This window comes from Trichophyton rubrum, assembly GCF_000151425.1.
Source record: "Trichophyton rubrum CBS 118892 genomic scaffold supercont2.2, whole genome shotgun sequence".
Classification (NCBI taxonomy): Eukaryota; Fungi; Ascomycota; class Eurotiomycetes; order Onygenales; family Arthrodermataceae; genus Trichophyton; species Trichophyton rubrum.
In genome coordinates, this window is record NW_003456427.1 from 782,001 (window position 1) to 798,158 (window position 16,158).

At 47.5% G+C, this 16,158-nt stretch overlaps 9 protein-coding genes across 9 annotated transcripts in view; 6 read left to right on the forward strand and 3 right to left on the reverse strand.

The window, feature by feature from the left end:
- Positions 1–2,010: 2,010 nt before the first annotated feature.
- On the forward strand, positions 2,011–3,702 carry TERG_01840 (uncharacterized protein; the record flags this gene model as incomplete). Its single annotated transcript, XM_003237070.2, has 1 exon — positions 2,011–3,702. The coding sequence occupies one exon, from the start codon at positions 2,011–2,013 to the stop codon at positions 3,700–3,702; it is 1,692 nt and encodes a 563-aa protein (XP_003237118.2).
- A 731-nt stretch (positions 3,703–4,433) lies between these two features.
- On the forward strand, positions 4,434–5,300 carry TERG_01841 (uncharacterized protein; the record flags this gene model as incomplete). Its single annotated transcript, XM_003237071.1, has 1 exon — positions 4,434–5,300. The coding sequence occupies one exon, from the start codon at positions 4,434–4,436 to the stop codon at positions 5,298–5,300; it is 867 nt and encodes a 288-aa protein (XP_003237119.1).
- A 278-nt stretch (positions 5,301–5,578) lies between these two features.
- TERG_01842 (uncharacterized protein) lies at positions 5,579–6,153 on the reverse strand (the record flags this gene model as incomplete). The annotated part of the gene is made up of 2 exons (XM_003237072.1): positions 5,579–5,835; positions 5,925–6,153. The coding sequence occupies 2 exons, from the start codon at positions 6,151–6,153 to the stop codon at positions 5,579–5,581; spliced, it is 486 nt and encodes a 161-aa protein (XP_003237120.1).
- Positions 6,154–6,805: 652 nt separating this feature from the next.
- Positions 6,806–7,057, forward strand: TERG_11766 (uncharacterized protein; the record flags this gene model as incomplete). The annotated part of the gene is made up of 1 exon (XM_047750828.1): positions 6,806–7,057. One exon carries the CDS (start codon positions 6,806–6,808, stop codon positions 7,055–7,057), a length of 252 nt encoding a protein of 83 aa, XP_047605518.1.
- A 1,288-nt stretch (positions 7,058–8,345) lies between these two features.
- Positions 8,346–10,061, forward strand: TERG_01843 (uncharacterized protein; the record flags this gene model as incomplete). Its single annotated transcript, XM_003237073.1, has 3 exons — positions 8,346–9,046; positions 9,103–9,865; positions 9,927–10,061. 3 exons carry the CDS (start codon positions 8,346–8,348, stop codon positions 10,059–10,061), a joined length of 1,599 nt encoding a protein of 532 aa, XP_003237121.1.
- Positions 10,062–10,464: 403 nt separating this feature from the next.
- Positions 10,465–11,839, forward strand: TERG_01844 (uncharacterized protein; the record flags this gene model as incomplete). The annotated part of the gene is made up of 4 exons (XM_003237074.2): positions 10,465–10,818; positions 10,872–11,262; positions 11,325–11,612; positions 11,679–11,839. The coding sequence occupies 4 exons, from the start codon at positions 10,465–10,467 to the stop codon at positions 11,837–11,839; spliced, it is 1,194 nt and encodes a 397-aa protein (XP_003237122.1).
- Positions 11,840–12,308: 469 nt separating this feature from the next.
- Positions 12,309–12,623, forward strand: TERG_11767 (uncharacterized protein; the record flags this gene model as incomplete). Its single annotated transcript, XM_047750829.1, has 1 exon — positions 12,309–12,623. The coding sequence occupies one exon, from the start codon at positions 12,309–12,311 to the stop codon at positions 12,621–12,623; it is 315 nt and encodes a 104-aa protein (XP_047605519.1).
- Positions 12,624–12,683: 60 nt separating this feature from the next.
- On the reverse strand, positions 12,684–14,450 carry TERG_01845 (uncharacterized protein; the record flags this gene model as incomplete). Its single annotated transcript, XM_003237075.2, has 1 exon — positions 12,684–14,450. The coding sequence occupies one exon, from the start codon at positions 14,448–14,450 to the stop codon at positions 12,684–12,686; it is 1,767 nt and encodes a 588-aa protein (XP_003237123.2).
- A 790-nt stretch (positions 14,451–15,240) lies between these two features.
- TERG_01847 (uncharacterized protein) overlaps positions 15,241–16,158 on the reverse strand; it is a gene marked incomplete at both ends in the record, with an annotated part of 2,388 nt that continues 1,470 nt past the window's right edge. Inside the window, one exon of the mRNA XM_047747815.1 lies at positions 15,241–16,156. Coding sequence (XP_047603780.1) covers positions 15,241–16,156 — 916 coding nt within the window. The remainder of the gene's footprint in view (positions 16,157–16,158) is intronic.

The window sequence follows — 16,158 nt, forward strand, 5'->3', positions numbered from 1 at the left end:
CAAGATCGGGTGTTGTAGCACCGGCCCGGCGAGCCTCACGCAAGTGGGTGCCTGCGCAACATTGTTGAATCCTTCAATAGCAACTGAGGCACTTGGTTTGGATATTAACCGGAGCAAGGCTTTCATTTATCGGGTATCTGCTTATCATATGCTAAGGAAGACGATTTGCGGTCAAGCATAACTTATAACCTGTGACATATGTATATCGCTGCGGGCTTCAGAGGAGAAGCTTGGAAACCCTGTCCGCATTATCGGAAGACTTGCTTACTTTTTAAACCTACCGTGTTAAATTTGAGGTCCGATTTGGATACTAGTTGGCTCGAAGTAGAGCGTATTGTCTCTAAGTGAAACTTATCCAGGCATGGATTTTGGAGGTATTCGCCGCTCTCAAGCTGCTACTGTTCTTTTGACATTACAGTGGTAAGACAAGAAAAGGGATTCCCTTTCACAATGATATCTGGATGCCACACCGCCGTTCATGTCCAATCTCTAAGTGGATTTGGGAGAAAATTAAGTCTACGACGTGTCCTAGGATTTTATTTAAGTTGGACACATGTGATGATCGCAAGCCATTTATTTAACGAGTCGAGAGTTTTAGCTGTGCAACAGCACAAGGCAAGCAACCTCTCTTGTCTCTTTTCTGGACCCCTAAAGTCATCCGATACATCTACTCTGCAGGCCTGCATGAAACCGTCTGCCGGTATATTTTTATACCAAACCTCAGGATGTCGTGATTTACAGAGTATACAGATATAAATTGCCTGTCTAACATTAATTAGCATCTCGACTGCAGCTACCCTTCATTTGGGGCCGACCCTGCATACTCCGAAATTACACAATTCCTGCACTACGTACCTCGTGCGTTAAGAGATCACTGGTTTCTCTCTGGCTAAAGCAAAGTATCATATTATTCGGCTGAAGAATATTTATGACACGCTCTCTTCAACGAGACATCCGGTATCAAGGTTTCACCAAGAATAACCAGGCAACTTGTTGCACGAAAACTGTTGAGGCCTTAATTATTCGCAAACTGGAAAATGTTCATGTTAGCAGGCCTGTTCCAGCCGTGTGCCTCGCGGCATTTTGGCCTCTCGGTCGATGACACGGTGAAGACAAGCAAGACGCCACTGCTCTAAATATGTCATTCCAAGGACTCAACTATCGCATGACATCAGGCTAGATCACTAACTTTTCAATATCAAGAAAGCGACTGGCTGGTAGTCGGCGGTCATGGCCGAAATGGGTCGCCTGACCTGCCGTCGCAGGCAAAGACTTTGGCGGCTTAAACCCAAATGGGCAACATCCTCATCTGTTGCGATGTTCCTCGTGGCTAGCGGCAGGTGATATCATACACCTTATCTTCACATCACCGTTGCCCCTAGGCCGACCGATGAGGTACTTTGACATTGTCAAAACGCTACAATCTAATATATGCCCTGTGAACTTGTCATCTCCACCCCTTCGGCACTTGATTATCCTGGGTCCTTGATGACTACCTTATCTTTAGGCGCATATACGACATGATATATCTCGCCACGCTTACGGGTCTTGTGGTAGTTATTACATATAAAATGGATCGTTATCATGCGACAAGTGGCCCGCTCGGCTGTTGCTCTCTCCACATCTATTCTCACTCCTTATACCATGTCTGCCTAATGAAGAAATCCCTTTTGGTATTCGGCTACTTATCGAGATTTATCTTGCCCTTCCTGTTCTGACTCGGTACAAGGAAGAATGTTGGTAACATGGTTTCTCGATGTTCTGCTACTGGCAGCATCCGTTGCTGCTGGATACCCCCCTAAGCCAAAGAATCTGATAACAATCAAGTCTAAAGCCCTACCCGGGGCAACTATCACCTATAAAGAGGTTCCTGTAAGTAGTCATGCCTGTGTTCATATGTCTTGAAGGCCTCCCCTCTTCCTATATGGTACCGGTGCTAATGTGTTATAGAAAGGAGTCTGTGGCAACGTTAGGTCGTTCTCCGGGTATATCAACTTCCCTCCCAACTCTATGCTTGAGGCTCCACAAGACTTTCCAGTTCATATATACTTCTGGTACTTTGAGTCTCAAGTAAAGCCAGAGACTGATCCCTTGGCTATATATATCAATGGCGGGCCAGGGGCAGGGTCTATGGTCGGAGTATTCGTTGAGAGTGGGCCATGCCGCATGAGCGAGGATGCTCAGTCAACTGTACTGAACGAGCATTCCTGGAACAAGGAAGCCAACCTCCTGTACATCGATCAGCCAGTGCAGACAGGATTTAGTTACGATGTGCTCACCAACGCTACTTTTGATTTCAAGACCAACATACTATCCCCTAAAGGACCAGATCATGACCCAAGTAAAGATGGCACCCTTCTTGCTGGCACCTTTGGTAGCGGAGATCCTAGTAAAACTGCAAATACTACTCTCAATGCTGCCAGACACATGTGGAATATCGTCCAGGTGTGGTCCCAGGATTTCTCTCCTTACATTGATAATCGAGAGAATGACAAGATTTCCCTCTGGAGCGAGTCATACGGAGGCCGTTATGCCCCGGGCTTCATGGCATACTTCTTACAACAGAACAAACGTATCAAAGATGGCCGCCTGACCGGTTCCGTTCTTCACCTTGACACTGTCGGGATAATAAACGGCTGCGTGGATTTGATATCTCAGCAGAAGTCAAACATTGATTTTCCATACAACAAAAATACCTATGGTATCCAGGCAATCGATGATGCTGGATATGATAAGGCGATGCATGCCTATGGCAAGAGAGGAGGGTGTCTTGACCAAATATTAGAATGTCATGCTCTCGCTAAGCGCTACGATCCTAATGCATACGGCCATGTTGACGAAGTCAATCACGTATGTGAGCGTGCAAACAATTACTGCAACACGGAGGTAGATGGCATATATGTTGACGGGGCAAAACGAGGCCTCTTCGACATTGCTCAGTGCCACCTAGATCCTTTTCCTTCCAACAGCTTCTTGGGATATCTAGCGAAGACTGAGGTACAGGAGGCACTGGGTGTACCAGCAAACCACACGGACCCCTCATACACAGTTGAGCATGTCTTCAATGTCACTGGTGACTACGTTCGGAGTGACAGGGGTGGACACTTACTTGACATCGCCAACTTGCTAGACGCTGGGGTGAAAGTTGCCATGGTATACGGCGACCGTGACTTCATTTGCAACTGGGTTGGAGCCGAGAATGTCAGCCTTTCAGTCGACTACAAGGATGCCAAAAATTTCAGAAGGGCAGGGTATGCAGATGTTTACACCGATGACTCCGGAGTCCCCAAAGCCCAAGTTCGCCAACATGGCCTTTTTTCATTCACCCGTGTATATCAAGCAGGACACATGATGCTTGCCTACCAACCACAAGTTGGATACGAGATCTTCCGTCGTGCAATGTTCAATATGGACATTGCTACCGGAACAGTCACAGATGATATAGAATTTTACTCTACCCAGGGGGAGATCAATTCAACTCACGCCGAACCCCCTTTGCCAACTGTCCCTCCAACATGCAACTTCTGGGGCATGGCAATGTCATGTGCTAAGAACCAGATTGAGGCCATTCAAAAGGGAGAAGCAAGTATCGTCAACAATATCATTGTGAGCCCGACTCAAGCTCCAGGTGAATGCCCTACGCCTCAACCGACTCGCAAGAGTTGGTTTTATAACAACGACCAACAAAGTTTCATTATTTAGCGGTCGACCAGTCCGTTGTCTTTAAAAATTATGGTTTGATATCATGATTTATGACTTTGTTTCTTTGAATATATTTAGTTTCTGTCGATATAACACCGAGTGATAGGGACGAGAAAATATTGGAATTTGAGCTCATACTTTAAAGAGGTTTCAAATTTTGGTTCAAAGGATATGAGATTGCTCAGGTAGGATTCAGCAGGAAACAACTGAGCGTCCTTGTTCAATGTTCAATTCTACTTCACTTTTACCTCACTTCTATACCCCTTTCACTCTGATAGACTGATACCTCTCTCCCCCCCTCTCAGTTACATCAATTCTATATGTTTTTCGGATATAAAAGCTACCGGCCTCGAGCCTCCTTTGACCTTCACAACTTATCTTCCACCAATATCATATTCCGAGAACTTGGGAGCCTGTTACAAGTAAACCACTTATAGCAATTCTCGCTACACGAATATTCCAGATTCCCAGATAGCAAGCCTTTATCAATTTGACACTAAACAAACTTGATATTTAGGACCATTCACCTGCTTCCTAGGACTTTTATCAGGTATCATTCTCTCATCCTCTAGTCAAGGAACCTAGGGCAACACATCCTTGACTCTGATTCTGATATTTATATAGTTTTCGATCAGCCAACCTTCACTTATAAAGCTCATCATCTCTATTGCCAACTCGAGAGCTTTCAACAGCAAATCCAAGTCTCCTTTACTACTTCTTGTTAGCACAGCATGTTAGCACTACCCGCCTCGGAGAAGATGGCAGACCTGCCGCATGTAATCGAAGTTGACTCTGTTTCTGAACTTCAACGCTTTCTCTCTAGTCTTAGGGAGATTGACATGGATCCAGTTCCCCTGTTTGTCGAATTCAAGGGGAGAGACATCAGCTGTAACGGATCCTTGTCCATTATTTCTATTTTCGTTCGACCAGAGAACGTAATTTATCTTATTAACGTCCATGCCCTCGGCAAGAATAACACTTTCTCCACCGAAGACTCAACTGGAGCAACACTCGCGGAAATCCTTGAATGCCCGGTTCTGCGCAAGGCCGTCTTTGATGTTCGTGGACCCTCAAATTTGTTGTTTCATCAACACAATATCCACCTCGATGGAATAGTAGATATCCAGCTCATGGAGCTCGCAACTAGAAATGGCTCAAAGAAATTCCTTAGGGGGCTGGCAACATGCGTACGCAACGATAGCCCCCTAAGCGCCGTGGAGAAATCGCGTTGGAAAGGGTACGACCAGGATAGAAGAGAAATATTTTTTCCTGAAATGACTGACGACTCGAGTTTTGCTAAATTGTGGACGAAGAACTGTCCATTAACCCAAATCGAAGACCACTGTGCCTATTCTATGGCAGCATTGTCCGGCCTTTACGACGTTTATGATGCGAGACTCAGGCAAGGTGCAACCAATTTCCGAAAAACCGAAATTCTTTCTGAAACCAAAGCCCGGATTAACAGCACCAAGCAGGAAGGATTCGACGTGTATGATAGGAAAAACGCGTATGGGCCCTGGGATGAGGAAGAACTGAAAATGAAAATGGAGCGGCGGGACAGTTGTCCACGAGGGATTACAAGATCGGACAGGGAGTAATGTATCACGGAACATGCTACTTAGAAATTCCTCGGGCGGTTCTAACATTGGGTATTGAAGCCGAAATCAACTTTGTGCTTTCCATGGTACGGAAGATGGGAATGGATATCAAGGCAGAAAGGGATTTTATGAACATTCAAATTTCACATTGCGTTAATCAAAACTTGAGCCAATTTGATTAACAGAATCTCCATGTTATGACTGAATCCCTTTTACAGAGTGTATCAATTTATGCCAACAGTCTAGTTGGGTCATCGTAAAGAGATCAGTACATCAAGTTATACGGGCAATTGAGCACCTGGTTTTGGGAGTAGTCCAATGGCCATCATTGCCTCGTGTAGCTTCTCCAGGTCTCCATCACTGTCGATATAGACGGCACCCATCAATGCCTGGACGGTCCGGGCCGTATAAAGAGGTGTAAGGCTGGTGGTGCCTGACTGCATACCCATCATGCATCGTCCAAGGCCCTTCTTTGTCCCGACATCTGCAAGCTTGCTGTTATCCAAGATATAAGTCAGAAGAGTATTTATGTTTTCTGTCGCGAACAAATGGTCAAATAATTAGCCAACGATCAGTATATGTAAATTTAGACCTATAATTGATAGGGATAAGTGTATTATTTACCTGGGTCCATATCTTTATCATAACCATCCGTGATTAAGAACAGTTCCATGACAGCTTTTCCAACTTGGGCGAGGCCGGTGTTGTCTTTAATCGAAGTAAGACGTCCAGGAAGATTCAAGGCACTTAAAGGTAGGGTTTTGTCCTTGAAGCGGTACTCAAGGAGATCTTCCATAGCCTTGGCCCGCCACATATGCGTCGCCAACAATTTTTTAAGGCCTTCCTCAGCCATCTTCGCGAATTTCAAATTAGTACTCGAAACCAAGAGCTATGGCGAAAAAATCGGCATCGGTCGGCCTTATATTAATAGGGCAACGAAAATAACAATCCAGGAGTAGAGAGGTTCTCATGGAGATATATAATGCTAGATTTGCAGTCGCTAAGGGAGCTTTTTAGTGTCGGAAAATGTTGGTTCACTTTATGGTGGGAAATAGATGGAGGGAATATGATATACGGCAAGATATAAAAGAATCAGTGAAGTTAGGAGACATCCAAGAATATCATTGCTATACGGCTGGACGTCGAAAATGGCCACTTGATGAATTTGAATAGAAGGAATAGGCCCTTCTACTCGATCGTTTCTCATATACTCTGCATTAATCGTATGAAGAGTAACTGATTTCCAGTTACCTGAGGAAAATTCATTAGAAAATGCCATATGAAGGCCTTTCAGTGGCTCGTAGGATATCGATTAATCACTGAAAGACGCTTTAGAGTGATTTGACGTAAGTAGGTCCCCTGGTTTAGGCGGAATCCTCCTCACGATAACTTCTTGAGCAATGACTGCTGATCCCGGGGAGTCACAAATGCCCCCAAAATGAAGAAAGTCAAGTCGTACACCCTCAGGCATGACTGAAAAAGATGGTGATCCGTTGAAATAGGCAATGTCCAAGAATATCGCTCTGGATATCGAAGGAAGGAAAGGATACCTGCATGGAACAGCTCATCAGGCCAGTCGAAAGTATCTCAAAGCAATGAAGATCAACGGAAAATCTTCGGACTCCAGTCTCGTCACTGCCTTGCTGCCTGCTTTATTCCTGCAGGTGTCCGTTTGTTACTCCAGAGATGAAGGCGATATCGGCATGTCAGGAAGAGACAACGAACATGAACAGAGAATTCCCGGTCTCCCTGCATAACCATTCATGCGTGTGCTGCAAGGTTGGAAGATGACAATAATCCTTCGGGTATTCTCATATCCACAAGACCACTTTTCCACTCCTTAGTAACGAGTTAACCCACCCCAGCAGGCAGCACAATAAAGACGGGAACCAACCGAGGACGACAAGAACCCTTCAGTCGGTGTGCAGCCAAGGATGTGCGAGCTTGACAGGCATTGGACCAGTTTTAGTGCCTGCATATCAAGCCACCAAACCGCCCCGGCCAATGGCCTGAGCACTCGCTGTGCTTTATCGATAACTCCAACAACCCGCAGACGAGGGGCACTGGCACTGCTCTCGTGAGCCCTCAACACCGGCCTTTGACGGGCACAGGAAAGCAAGCTACGGCAGCCGGAGATTGAATAACGGGCCAGCATGCGGGCTGTCACCGTGGAGAACGACAAGCCTGCGGGATAAATTCAGTTCAATGGCTGCGCCGGTGGGCCACAGTTATCGATGCAGACGAACGAGCGAAAAGCGGGCTGCAGCGCGAGACGGCATAGGCTAAGTCGACAATTAATAACAGCTTTTTTTTCGAGCAGGGAGCAAGGGCTGGAGAACGCATCCTGATCTGTCCGTCCGTGGGGAAATCTTCTTTTCGTTTCTTTGCTTTTCCCGTGGGCTCTCTCTAAACAGCCGGGAGGACGATGGACGATGGAGGTGGACGGCGGACGTTGGGACCAAGAAAGGATAAATAGGGCCAAAACCGCCCGCCCCCTTTTCCCGCTTTCTCCCTCTTTTCACCACAACCAACAACTTCACCAACTTCACTTTCGGCTTTTATCGACTCCAGCGCCAGCTTCAGATTCACCCTCAAACCCCCAAAAAAGCTCCAGTATAGACCTCTTCGGCTTGCTGAAGACGTCAATCCACCGTTTTTGCTTCCCGCTCGCTCGATCACTTCTTCTCTCTAGAAGCTGATCCGTCAATACCGCCAAGACGTTTTCCAACTTGCTGCCATCGTGAGTGACTCTGCTGCTCGAGATATACAGCCGGGAAGGAGGCCTTGAAGGGGTCTTTTGACGGCGTTGATATACGTTGAATCCGATGGCTAACTAGGAGTCCGCAGGTCGCACCACCCGTTTAACGGAAGCCGACGCTCATCCGCTCGTGGAGGAGCATCGGACGCTCCCCATACCAAGTAAAGGCCATCTGGAAGGCAATTGAACCACTACCAGCTCGGCTTTACTTCGAGAGTCCTCATCCCGCCAATTCTCTATAAAACCATTATTTAGTCCAGTCAAGACAAAGACCACCAGACTGAACAATGGCTCCACATGCGGATGCAGCTGCCAATGGCTCTGTTAACGGGTCGGTCCCCACGCACGGGGCGGATATCTTCAAGGTCGAGTCTCCCAATGTTGTCTACACCGACGATGAGATCAATACCAAGTTTGTCTACCGTACGACTGCTGTGACCAAGTCCGAGGATGGTAAACTCGTTGCAACCCCCAAGGAAACCGTCTATGACTTCAAGGTCGACCGCAAGGTCAGCAAGACCGGTGTCATGCTCATCGGCCTGGGTGGAAACAACGGATCTACCGTCACGGCTGGTATCATTGCCAACCGTCGTGGATTGACTTGGGATACTCGTGAGGGAAAGCGTTCTGCCAACTACTACGGCTCCCTCATCATGGCCTCTACCGTCAAGCTCGGTACTGACGCCAAAACCGGAGAAGAAATCAATATTCCCTTCAACAACATGCTCCCCATGGTCCATCCCAATGACCTTGTTATTGGCGGCTGGGACATCAGCGGCATGAACCTTGCCGATGCCATGGATCGTGCACAGGTGCTTGAGCCCACTCTCAAGGCCCTGGTCCATGACGAGATGGCCGCCATTAAGCCACTTCCAAGTGTCTACTACCCAGACTTCATTGCTGCCAACCAGGAGGAGCGTGCTGATAACGTCCTTCCTGGCTCCAAGGCTTGCTGGGAGCATGTTGAGAAGATCCAAAAGGACATTCGGTGGGTTACCTATACTTAGATGCTTTGACTTGGGTGGTGTGCTAACATACAGACAGTGACTTCAAGGCTGCCAATGGACTCGACAAGGTTCTTGTTATGTGGACTGCTAACACCGAACGTTACGCAGACGTCATTGAAGGTGTCAATGATACCGCTGACAACCTTCTCAAGGCTATCAAGGAAGGACACGAAGAAGTCTCTCCATCAACCATCTTCGCTGTGGCTTCTATTCTTGAGAATGCTCCATTCATCAACGGCTCTCCCCAGAACACCTTTGTGCCTGGAGCCATGGAGCTCGCCCTGAAGAAGGGTGCCTTCATCGGTGGAGACGACTTCAAGTCCGGCCAGACCAAGATGAAGTCTGCCCTCGTTGACTTCTTGATCAGCGCCGGCATCAAGCTCACCTCCATTGCCAGCTACAACCATCTCGGCAACAACGATGGCATGAACCTGAGCTCCCAGAAGCAGTTCCGATCCAAGGAGATCTCCAAGTCTAATGTCGTTGATGACATGGTTGCCGCCAACTCTGTTCTGTACAAGAAGGGCGAGCATCCAGACCACACCGTGGTTATCAAGTACATGCCTGCTGTTGGTGACAACAAGCGTGCCCTCGACGAGTACTATGCCGAGATCTTCATGGGTGGCCACCAGACCATCAGCATCTTCAACGTCTGTGAAGACTCTCTCCTTGCTTCGCCTCTGATCATCGATCTTGTTGTTATCGCAGAGATGATGACTCGTGTCAGCTGGAAGTCTGCCGAGAGTGAGGAATACAAGGGCTTCCACAGCGTCCTTAGCATCCTCAGCTACATGTTAAAGGTGAGTCTTCAATACTTCCCCATCTTATATTAGTTATCAGGCTCCAACTAACGCTCTATAGGCCCCATTGACTCCCCCAGGAACCCCTGTTGTCAACGCTCTAGCTAAGCAGCGTGCTGCCGTCACCAACATCTTCCGTGCCTGTGTTGGTCTCCAGCCAGAGTCTGACATGACTCTCGAACACAAGCTTTACTAGGCAGCTGTCATCAATTGATACCATCATCCTGCGTAAAAGATTACGTTCCCATTTTGAGATAACAACGTTGTCCAATAGATGGTGAAGAGGTGGTTCATGTCTTTCGGGGTTATTCTTTTTCTATGTTAGTTAGTAGTAACTGTTGGCTATGTCCGCTCTCCGCTCCTTTCAGCAGGCCCAACAGCCGTCTTATGCTGGAATTCAACATCCAGCGAATTAAATTGAAATTTCTTTATTTTGACCGTTTTTATCCTTCTCCTTCTCTTGCTTATGTGATCCGTCCCAAAATGGTAATCAACCGATGAGGGGCTTTTTCTGCTCAACCTCAACGTCAACTTCAATCTCAACTTCAAGAAACGACATCATCTTCATTCACTCACAGAAAGACAGAAAGGCCATCACAATGGCTAACTCAAAGATACCTGATTACTTCCGTGTTGCCGGTGCTGGGCCTAAGAGGAAGCACGATACCCCAGACCAAGATGAGAGCGTCAGTTCGAAGAGGTCATCACGGCCATACGATGCCGTATCTTCCCTGAGAGACCTCAAAAAGGGACCTAAGAGAGTCGCTTTTGATGCAAGAATCGTGAATATATACAACCAGCCCAATGCATACTTTGACGACAATGCAGAAAACATCAGCAGATCGAGTAAAAAGAAGAAGCAATCTTCAAAATCGGACAGCAATCTAGTAGCAAGTCAGCAGGCTAGGGGATGCTTGAAACTCATTCTCAGGGATGATACAGGCTATATCCTTGTATGCCTTGCTATCCGGCAAAGTGGATTACTGTTACTGACCTTTTCCTCTAGGTCAAGCTGTGGTATGCTGATACAACCTATGACCTTCGACTGGGGAAGCTTGTCTCCATATGGGTAACACATATCTCCCCATTTAAGCCCCAGTTAAAAGGGCACCCAAAGGCCGATTCATCTTCTACTCCCTCAAAACCAGTCACTCCCCCATCCACACCCCCAGAGAACTTCCCACTGAGTTTGATAGCAAGTATCTTCCCAGAGAAAGACAAAGGAAGCGGTATCAAAATACATGAACGAGGTGATATTGGTATCATAGGCCGTATCCCAATGGGGTACAGATATCCATTTCAAGTGGACTTGCTTGTAGATGCTCCAAAGAAGCACTCAATGGGCAAACCAACGAAAGTCCTAGTATACGTTTATGCAGTTGGGCCAGTCCGTGAGAGTACGTACATATCGTTGCTTCAAGCAGATCAATACATGCTCTAACACAACCATATATTTCAGCAACCAATTCAAATAACCAGACCGTTCCTACCGTTGATGTAGGAGTTACAGATGGACACAGTAGAGCCAGCCTTGGCCTTTTTGGGGAAGCTATGAAATCGGGGATGAAATGGATACCCAACTCCACGGTCCTTTTGATATCCAATGCGAGCTGGAAGCCTGGCTCAAGGCTGTACCTAACCTCCTTTACTCTAATTGACGTTGACCCCGAAAGTATCGAAGCAGAGGAACTGAAAAGACTTGCTGCACGAAGAGCGGAGCAAGTCAATCCCCCGTTTCCCACTGACTGTAAGTTCGGATTGAGATTTTAGATTCAGTGTGCAGGACAAATATGCTAATATTTATATTTATTAGTATTCGATGTTGAGGAGTTTGAAAGCTCAGTTCAGAAAATCAAATTCACTCTCGCGGATATTGAGGAATTGTACGCTTACCTTTCCTCATTCTATGATGAATGCATGTTGTTATACTCACAGCTGACTTCTAGCGCCAATTCCACACGAAGTGGTATGTGATAGCTAGATATTCTCACACAAGCACAAGCTAACCTTCCTTGAGAATTCATGGGATATATGTCGGTGGTGCTGCTTGATATTAACTTGGCTGCCCTCTACAAGCAAAATTGCCTGTTCTGTGCCGAGTGGTGAGCTTCCGGGAATTTATATGGACATGATATACTTAAATTGGCAGGCTTCTGACCTAATACTGGTACAGCTGCAATGTTCCCATCTTCTCCAACTCTAATGAGGCTTTTTGTGGACAGTGCGAATTAGAAGTCAGGCTGAGACTAAACCCGCAAATAGTGAGTTATCCAATTTTTGGATTAACGATGGTATCATTTAGTATCTCGATAAAAATTTCGCCCACTATGGATACAAATCCCTAACTATATGAAGACTGGATTTTCAGAGCCAAGTAATGATACCCCACTGCATGTGCTAATCTCTCATCTCCTAGATTGGCTCAATCGTTGACGAAACGGGGATGATATCATGCTTCCCTCCCATATTCAATCCTACAACCGGAACAGACACTCGCCTCAGCGTAGCTGGACAAATGACAAGGTCTGTTCATATGAAGAGAAAGGGGATTTCTCCTTTGCTATGGTCGGTGGAAGCAATGCAGCAGCTCCTCGGATGTGATGTTTCGGATATACTGACAGACCATGAAAACAATCCTGATGAGATATTGATTTCTTTCCGAATACTGGAGGCGAGACTGATGTATTCTCGTGTCATACTGATGTTTGGCTGGTGTTCTACTGACCAAAGAATAGCAATTTGCAAAGTGATCAAATGAGGTATCGATAACGTCGGATACTAAGATGAGTGATGAGAGCTGATATGCAATGTTACTATATCAATTTACTCTATATAACCCTAAAGGATACATGCTATGAATATTCTTCCTATCGGGGACCACTTTCGGGGTATTCTCTATCCATTTTCCATAATCACCCTTTCTCTTCTTTGCCTTAAGGATAGGCGGCGTCCTGATCTTTTCCAACGCTTCAATCCTCGCAGCAATGCTTAAGAGTGTCTCTTCTTCCCATGGCAAACCCATAATTTCCATACCAATCGGGACCCCAGAAGGTATATTCCGGAATATATCCCTATTTGAATACCCAGCAGGTACAGTGACGACAGGGTTCCCCGTCAGAGCTGCAAGTATTCCATTTCTACCATACTGATTCCGCGAGCCTATCCTAACGGGCAAATTCTGTTGCTGGGGGTATATCAATACATCGAGATTGAGGGATGAGAACGTCCGTTTGACTGACAGTGTCAGAGCGTTGATAGCAAGTTGCTTCTGAGCGTATGAGACGTTCAGAGGAGACGAGACGAGTGCAGACTGAATGAAGGGGTACTGATGTGGGATAACAAGGAACGAGTCTTCCTGGTTATCTATTTCAGAGTACAAACTCGCCATTGTCCGTGGGCTTCTTGATTCTTCCCCATGTAGACCCTGGAGATAAGCGTCCACCATCTCACGGTACTCATACGCTTGAACATCCAAGCCCAATATCGCAGTAGAATTATACATCGAGTCAGTAATGGGTATCACAATCGCGCCGGCCTTCTTAAGCTTACACACCATCGCACACATAGCTTTGTTGACGGGCGTTGTCTCAGAGTTATCAGCGCGGTTCATGAATCCCTCTATCAACCCGAACTTGACACCCAGCAGACTTTCACCACCATACTCCCCCTGGTACTTAGATAGAGAAGCAGTATAATCCAGCCCTCTAACATGCCGCGGTCGTAAAGCAGTCATATTATCCCTTTCATCAAACCACTCCCCCCCCGTCATAACGTTCAAACTCACAGCCAAATCCCACACGCATCTCGCAATCGGCCCAACAGTATCCTGCGTATATGAGACAGGAAGCACACCAGCTCTCGAAATCAAACCACGCGTTGGCCGTAGACTAAACAAGCCATTCGCACTCGCCGGACTACGCAGTGAGTTCACCGTGTCTGTACCCAGGCCTAACACCGCAAAGGAAGACGCCACTGCTGCTCCGGTACCGCCTGAGCTACCGCCGGGCGTTCTGGTGGTGTCATAGGGATTCAGCGTCTGGCCACCGAGAGAAGACACGGTGAGGCCCTCAAGGGCCATTTCATGCATGTTTGTCTTGCCGAGTATCACTGCGCCGGCGTCACGTAGGGCCTTGACGACGGGAGCATCGTGTGCGGGCGGCGGGGAGCCGGATAACGCTGCACATCCTGCGGTGGTGGACAGGTTGGCTGTGTCGATGTTATCTTTTAGTAGCACGGGGATGCAGTACAGTGGCATGAGGGATGTTATATCGCTCCAGCTGTTGCTGTTGTCCTTGGGGGTATCAGAGTCATCCTCTAGGGAATCCTGAAGCCAGGCGTCCAGCTCGTCGGCGACGGAAAGGGAGGTTGCATCCAGGCTTATTATGGCGTTTATACGGGGGTTGTATGTTTCTATCTGGGTGAGAAACGCCGTTACTACCTCGCGGCATGTCAGTCGAGTCTCTGGGCTGGATATATTTGCGAGTAGAGCCCGGTGGACGGATTGGATAGTGGCTTCAGCTGGGTTGAATCGAGGTACGGCTGGGGAGTGGAAGCCGAAGATGTCTGATATTGACTGAATAGCCATCCAGGCCGGGAGAAATGAGCTTTGAAGCATCTGCACCACTCTTATATCCTAAATGGCAGCAAGTTGGCATATCAAGTTGGTGTATCTGGTGTAGCGGAGGTACGATTTTGATGAAGCCCAACTTTCCGAAGTTTGAGAGAAGTCAAAAAATTACAAGTCAAGTCGAAATTTAAACATTAGTACATCTCAATTATGAAAGTATTTAATCGGGTATGTGACTATTTAAAAAATATTATCACTAAGATATACGACGCAGTGGCACGAGAACAATTGTATCTTCATCTGTAGCCGGGGGGAAAAGCAAGATGTAAAACAAGGTAGAATCAAAGGGTCAAAAAAAGTGTAGAAATATTGAAAGGCCAGCCAGGCAAGCAAGAATGAGAATTGGAAATCCGACATGAAGCAAGAAGGTGAAGTGATGTAAGACAAAATCGAAGGACCAAATAGACGCGTATGAAAGGGGGGTAACAAAAAGTGGAAAAGTGAAGCTAAAAAGGGGGGTGTAGAGTGAAGGGACTAACAAAAGAAACGTAGGGAAAGGAAAGGAAGGGAAAAGGAGAGTCAACGGTGGTCATTGAAGACTTCTCGGGACAGGATAGAGATTATTGAAGGAGAGAGTGAGAGATCCGATCCGACCGCCGTTAACGACCAACTGAGAGATACTCCATCATTGAAACGAAATGCTAAACCGGTTCGCCGTGCCGCAGGGTGCCAAATCAAGGAAAAGAAGACGAAACCAAAGAAAAGTAAAGTAAAAGGAGAGAAAAAGTTGAAGAAAAGAGAGAATCCATTAATCATCTGATTTCTTGCCGAGGTGGAAACGCCAGCTCCGTCGCTTGTCCTTCTTGTCGCCCCGAGACGACTCTTCGAGGTCAGACTGATCCGTTGCAGAGAGAGAGTGGGAGTTTGGAGAAGGGGTGCGAGAACGGGGTCTCAGCATGCGGTCGGTGAGAGAGGTGTGGTGGTGAGGAGGCGAGTTGACTTCCAGACTGGTGTGGCTTTGAGACGTAGAGGCGCTACGCACCGGTACGAGAGGAGAGAGAGGCGGATTGGTGACTTTGGGGGTAGAGACGTGGGATTCATCTGCGACGGCGGGGTCTTCTGGGTTGGAAGAGGTTGTTGGTTGAGAGGTTGTTGGCTGCTGCTGTTGTTTCGTGGGAGTTGCCTCGTCGGAGCCAGTCTGGGAGCCATGGGGGAGGGAGGCGGTAGAGCTCTGGGCGCTTTCACTAGCGCTTCCGGGGATGCGTCTTTTCTTCTTGAGCTTGTTGGTGTCTCTCTTCTCGCCGCTGGGGGGACTGGTCCAGGAAAACAGAGAGGCTAGCTTGCGTTCTCTGGTTGGGGTGATGGTGGTTGGCTTGTGTGTTGCCGGGTCCAGCTGTGTTGGAAGAGGTGCGTCAATGTGGTTTGGCCGTTGGGATTTTGAGACAGGATAAGCTGGCTGAGCGGATGGAGCTGGAGAGCTAGGTTGAGCGGGCTGAGATTGCTCGACTGGGGCAAGTTGGGCAGCCGTAGCTGGCTGTGCTGTAGAGTCTGGGCCGGGAGAAGGAGTAGAAGCCGGAGCAGGAGCTGGTGTCGGGACCAGAGCTGGAGAAGGGCCTGGCTCGGGCGCTTTGGTGAATTCAAACGGCTCAGCGAGCTGTGGAGCGCGTGCTGGCTCAGTTGGATGGTCAGACTTGGTAGATTCCACGGGCTGTGCTGGAGCAGCTTC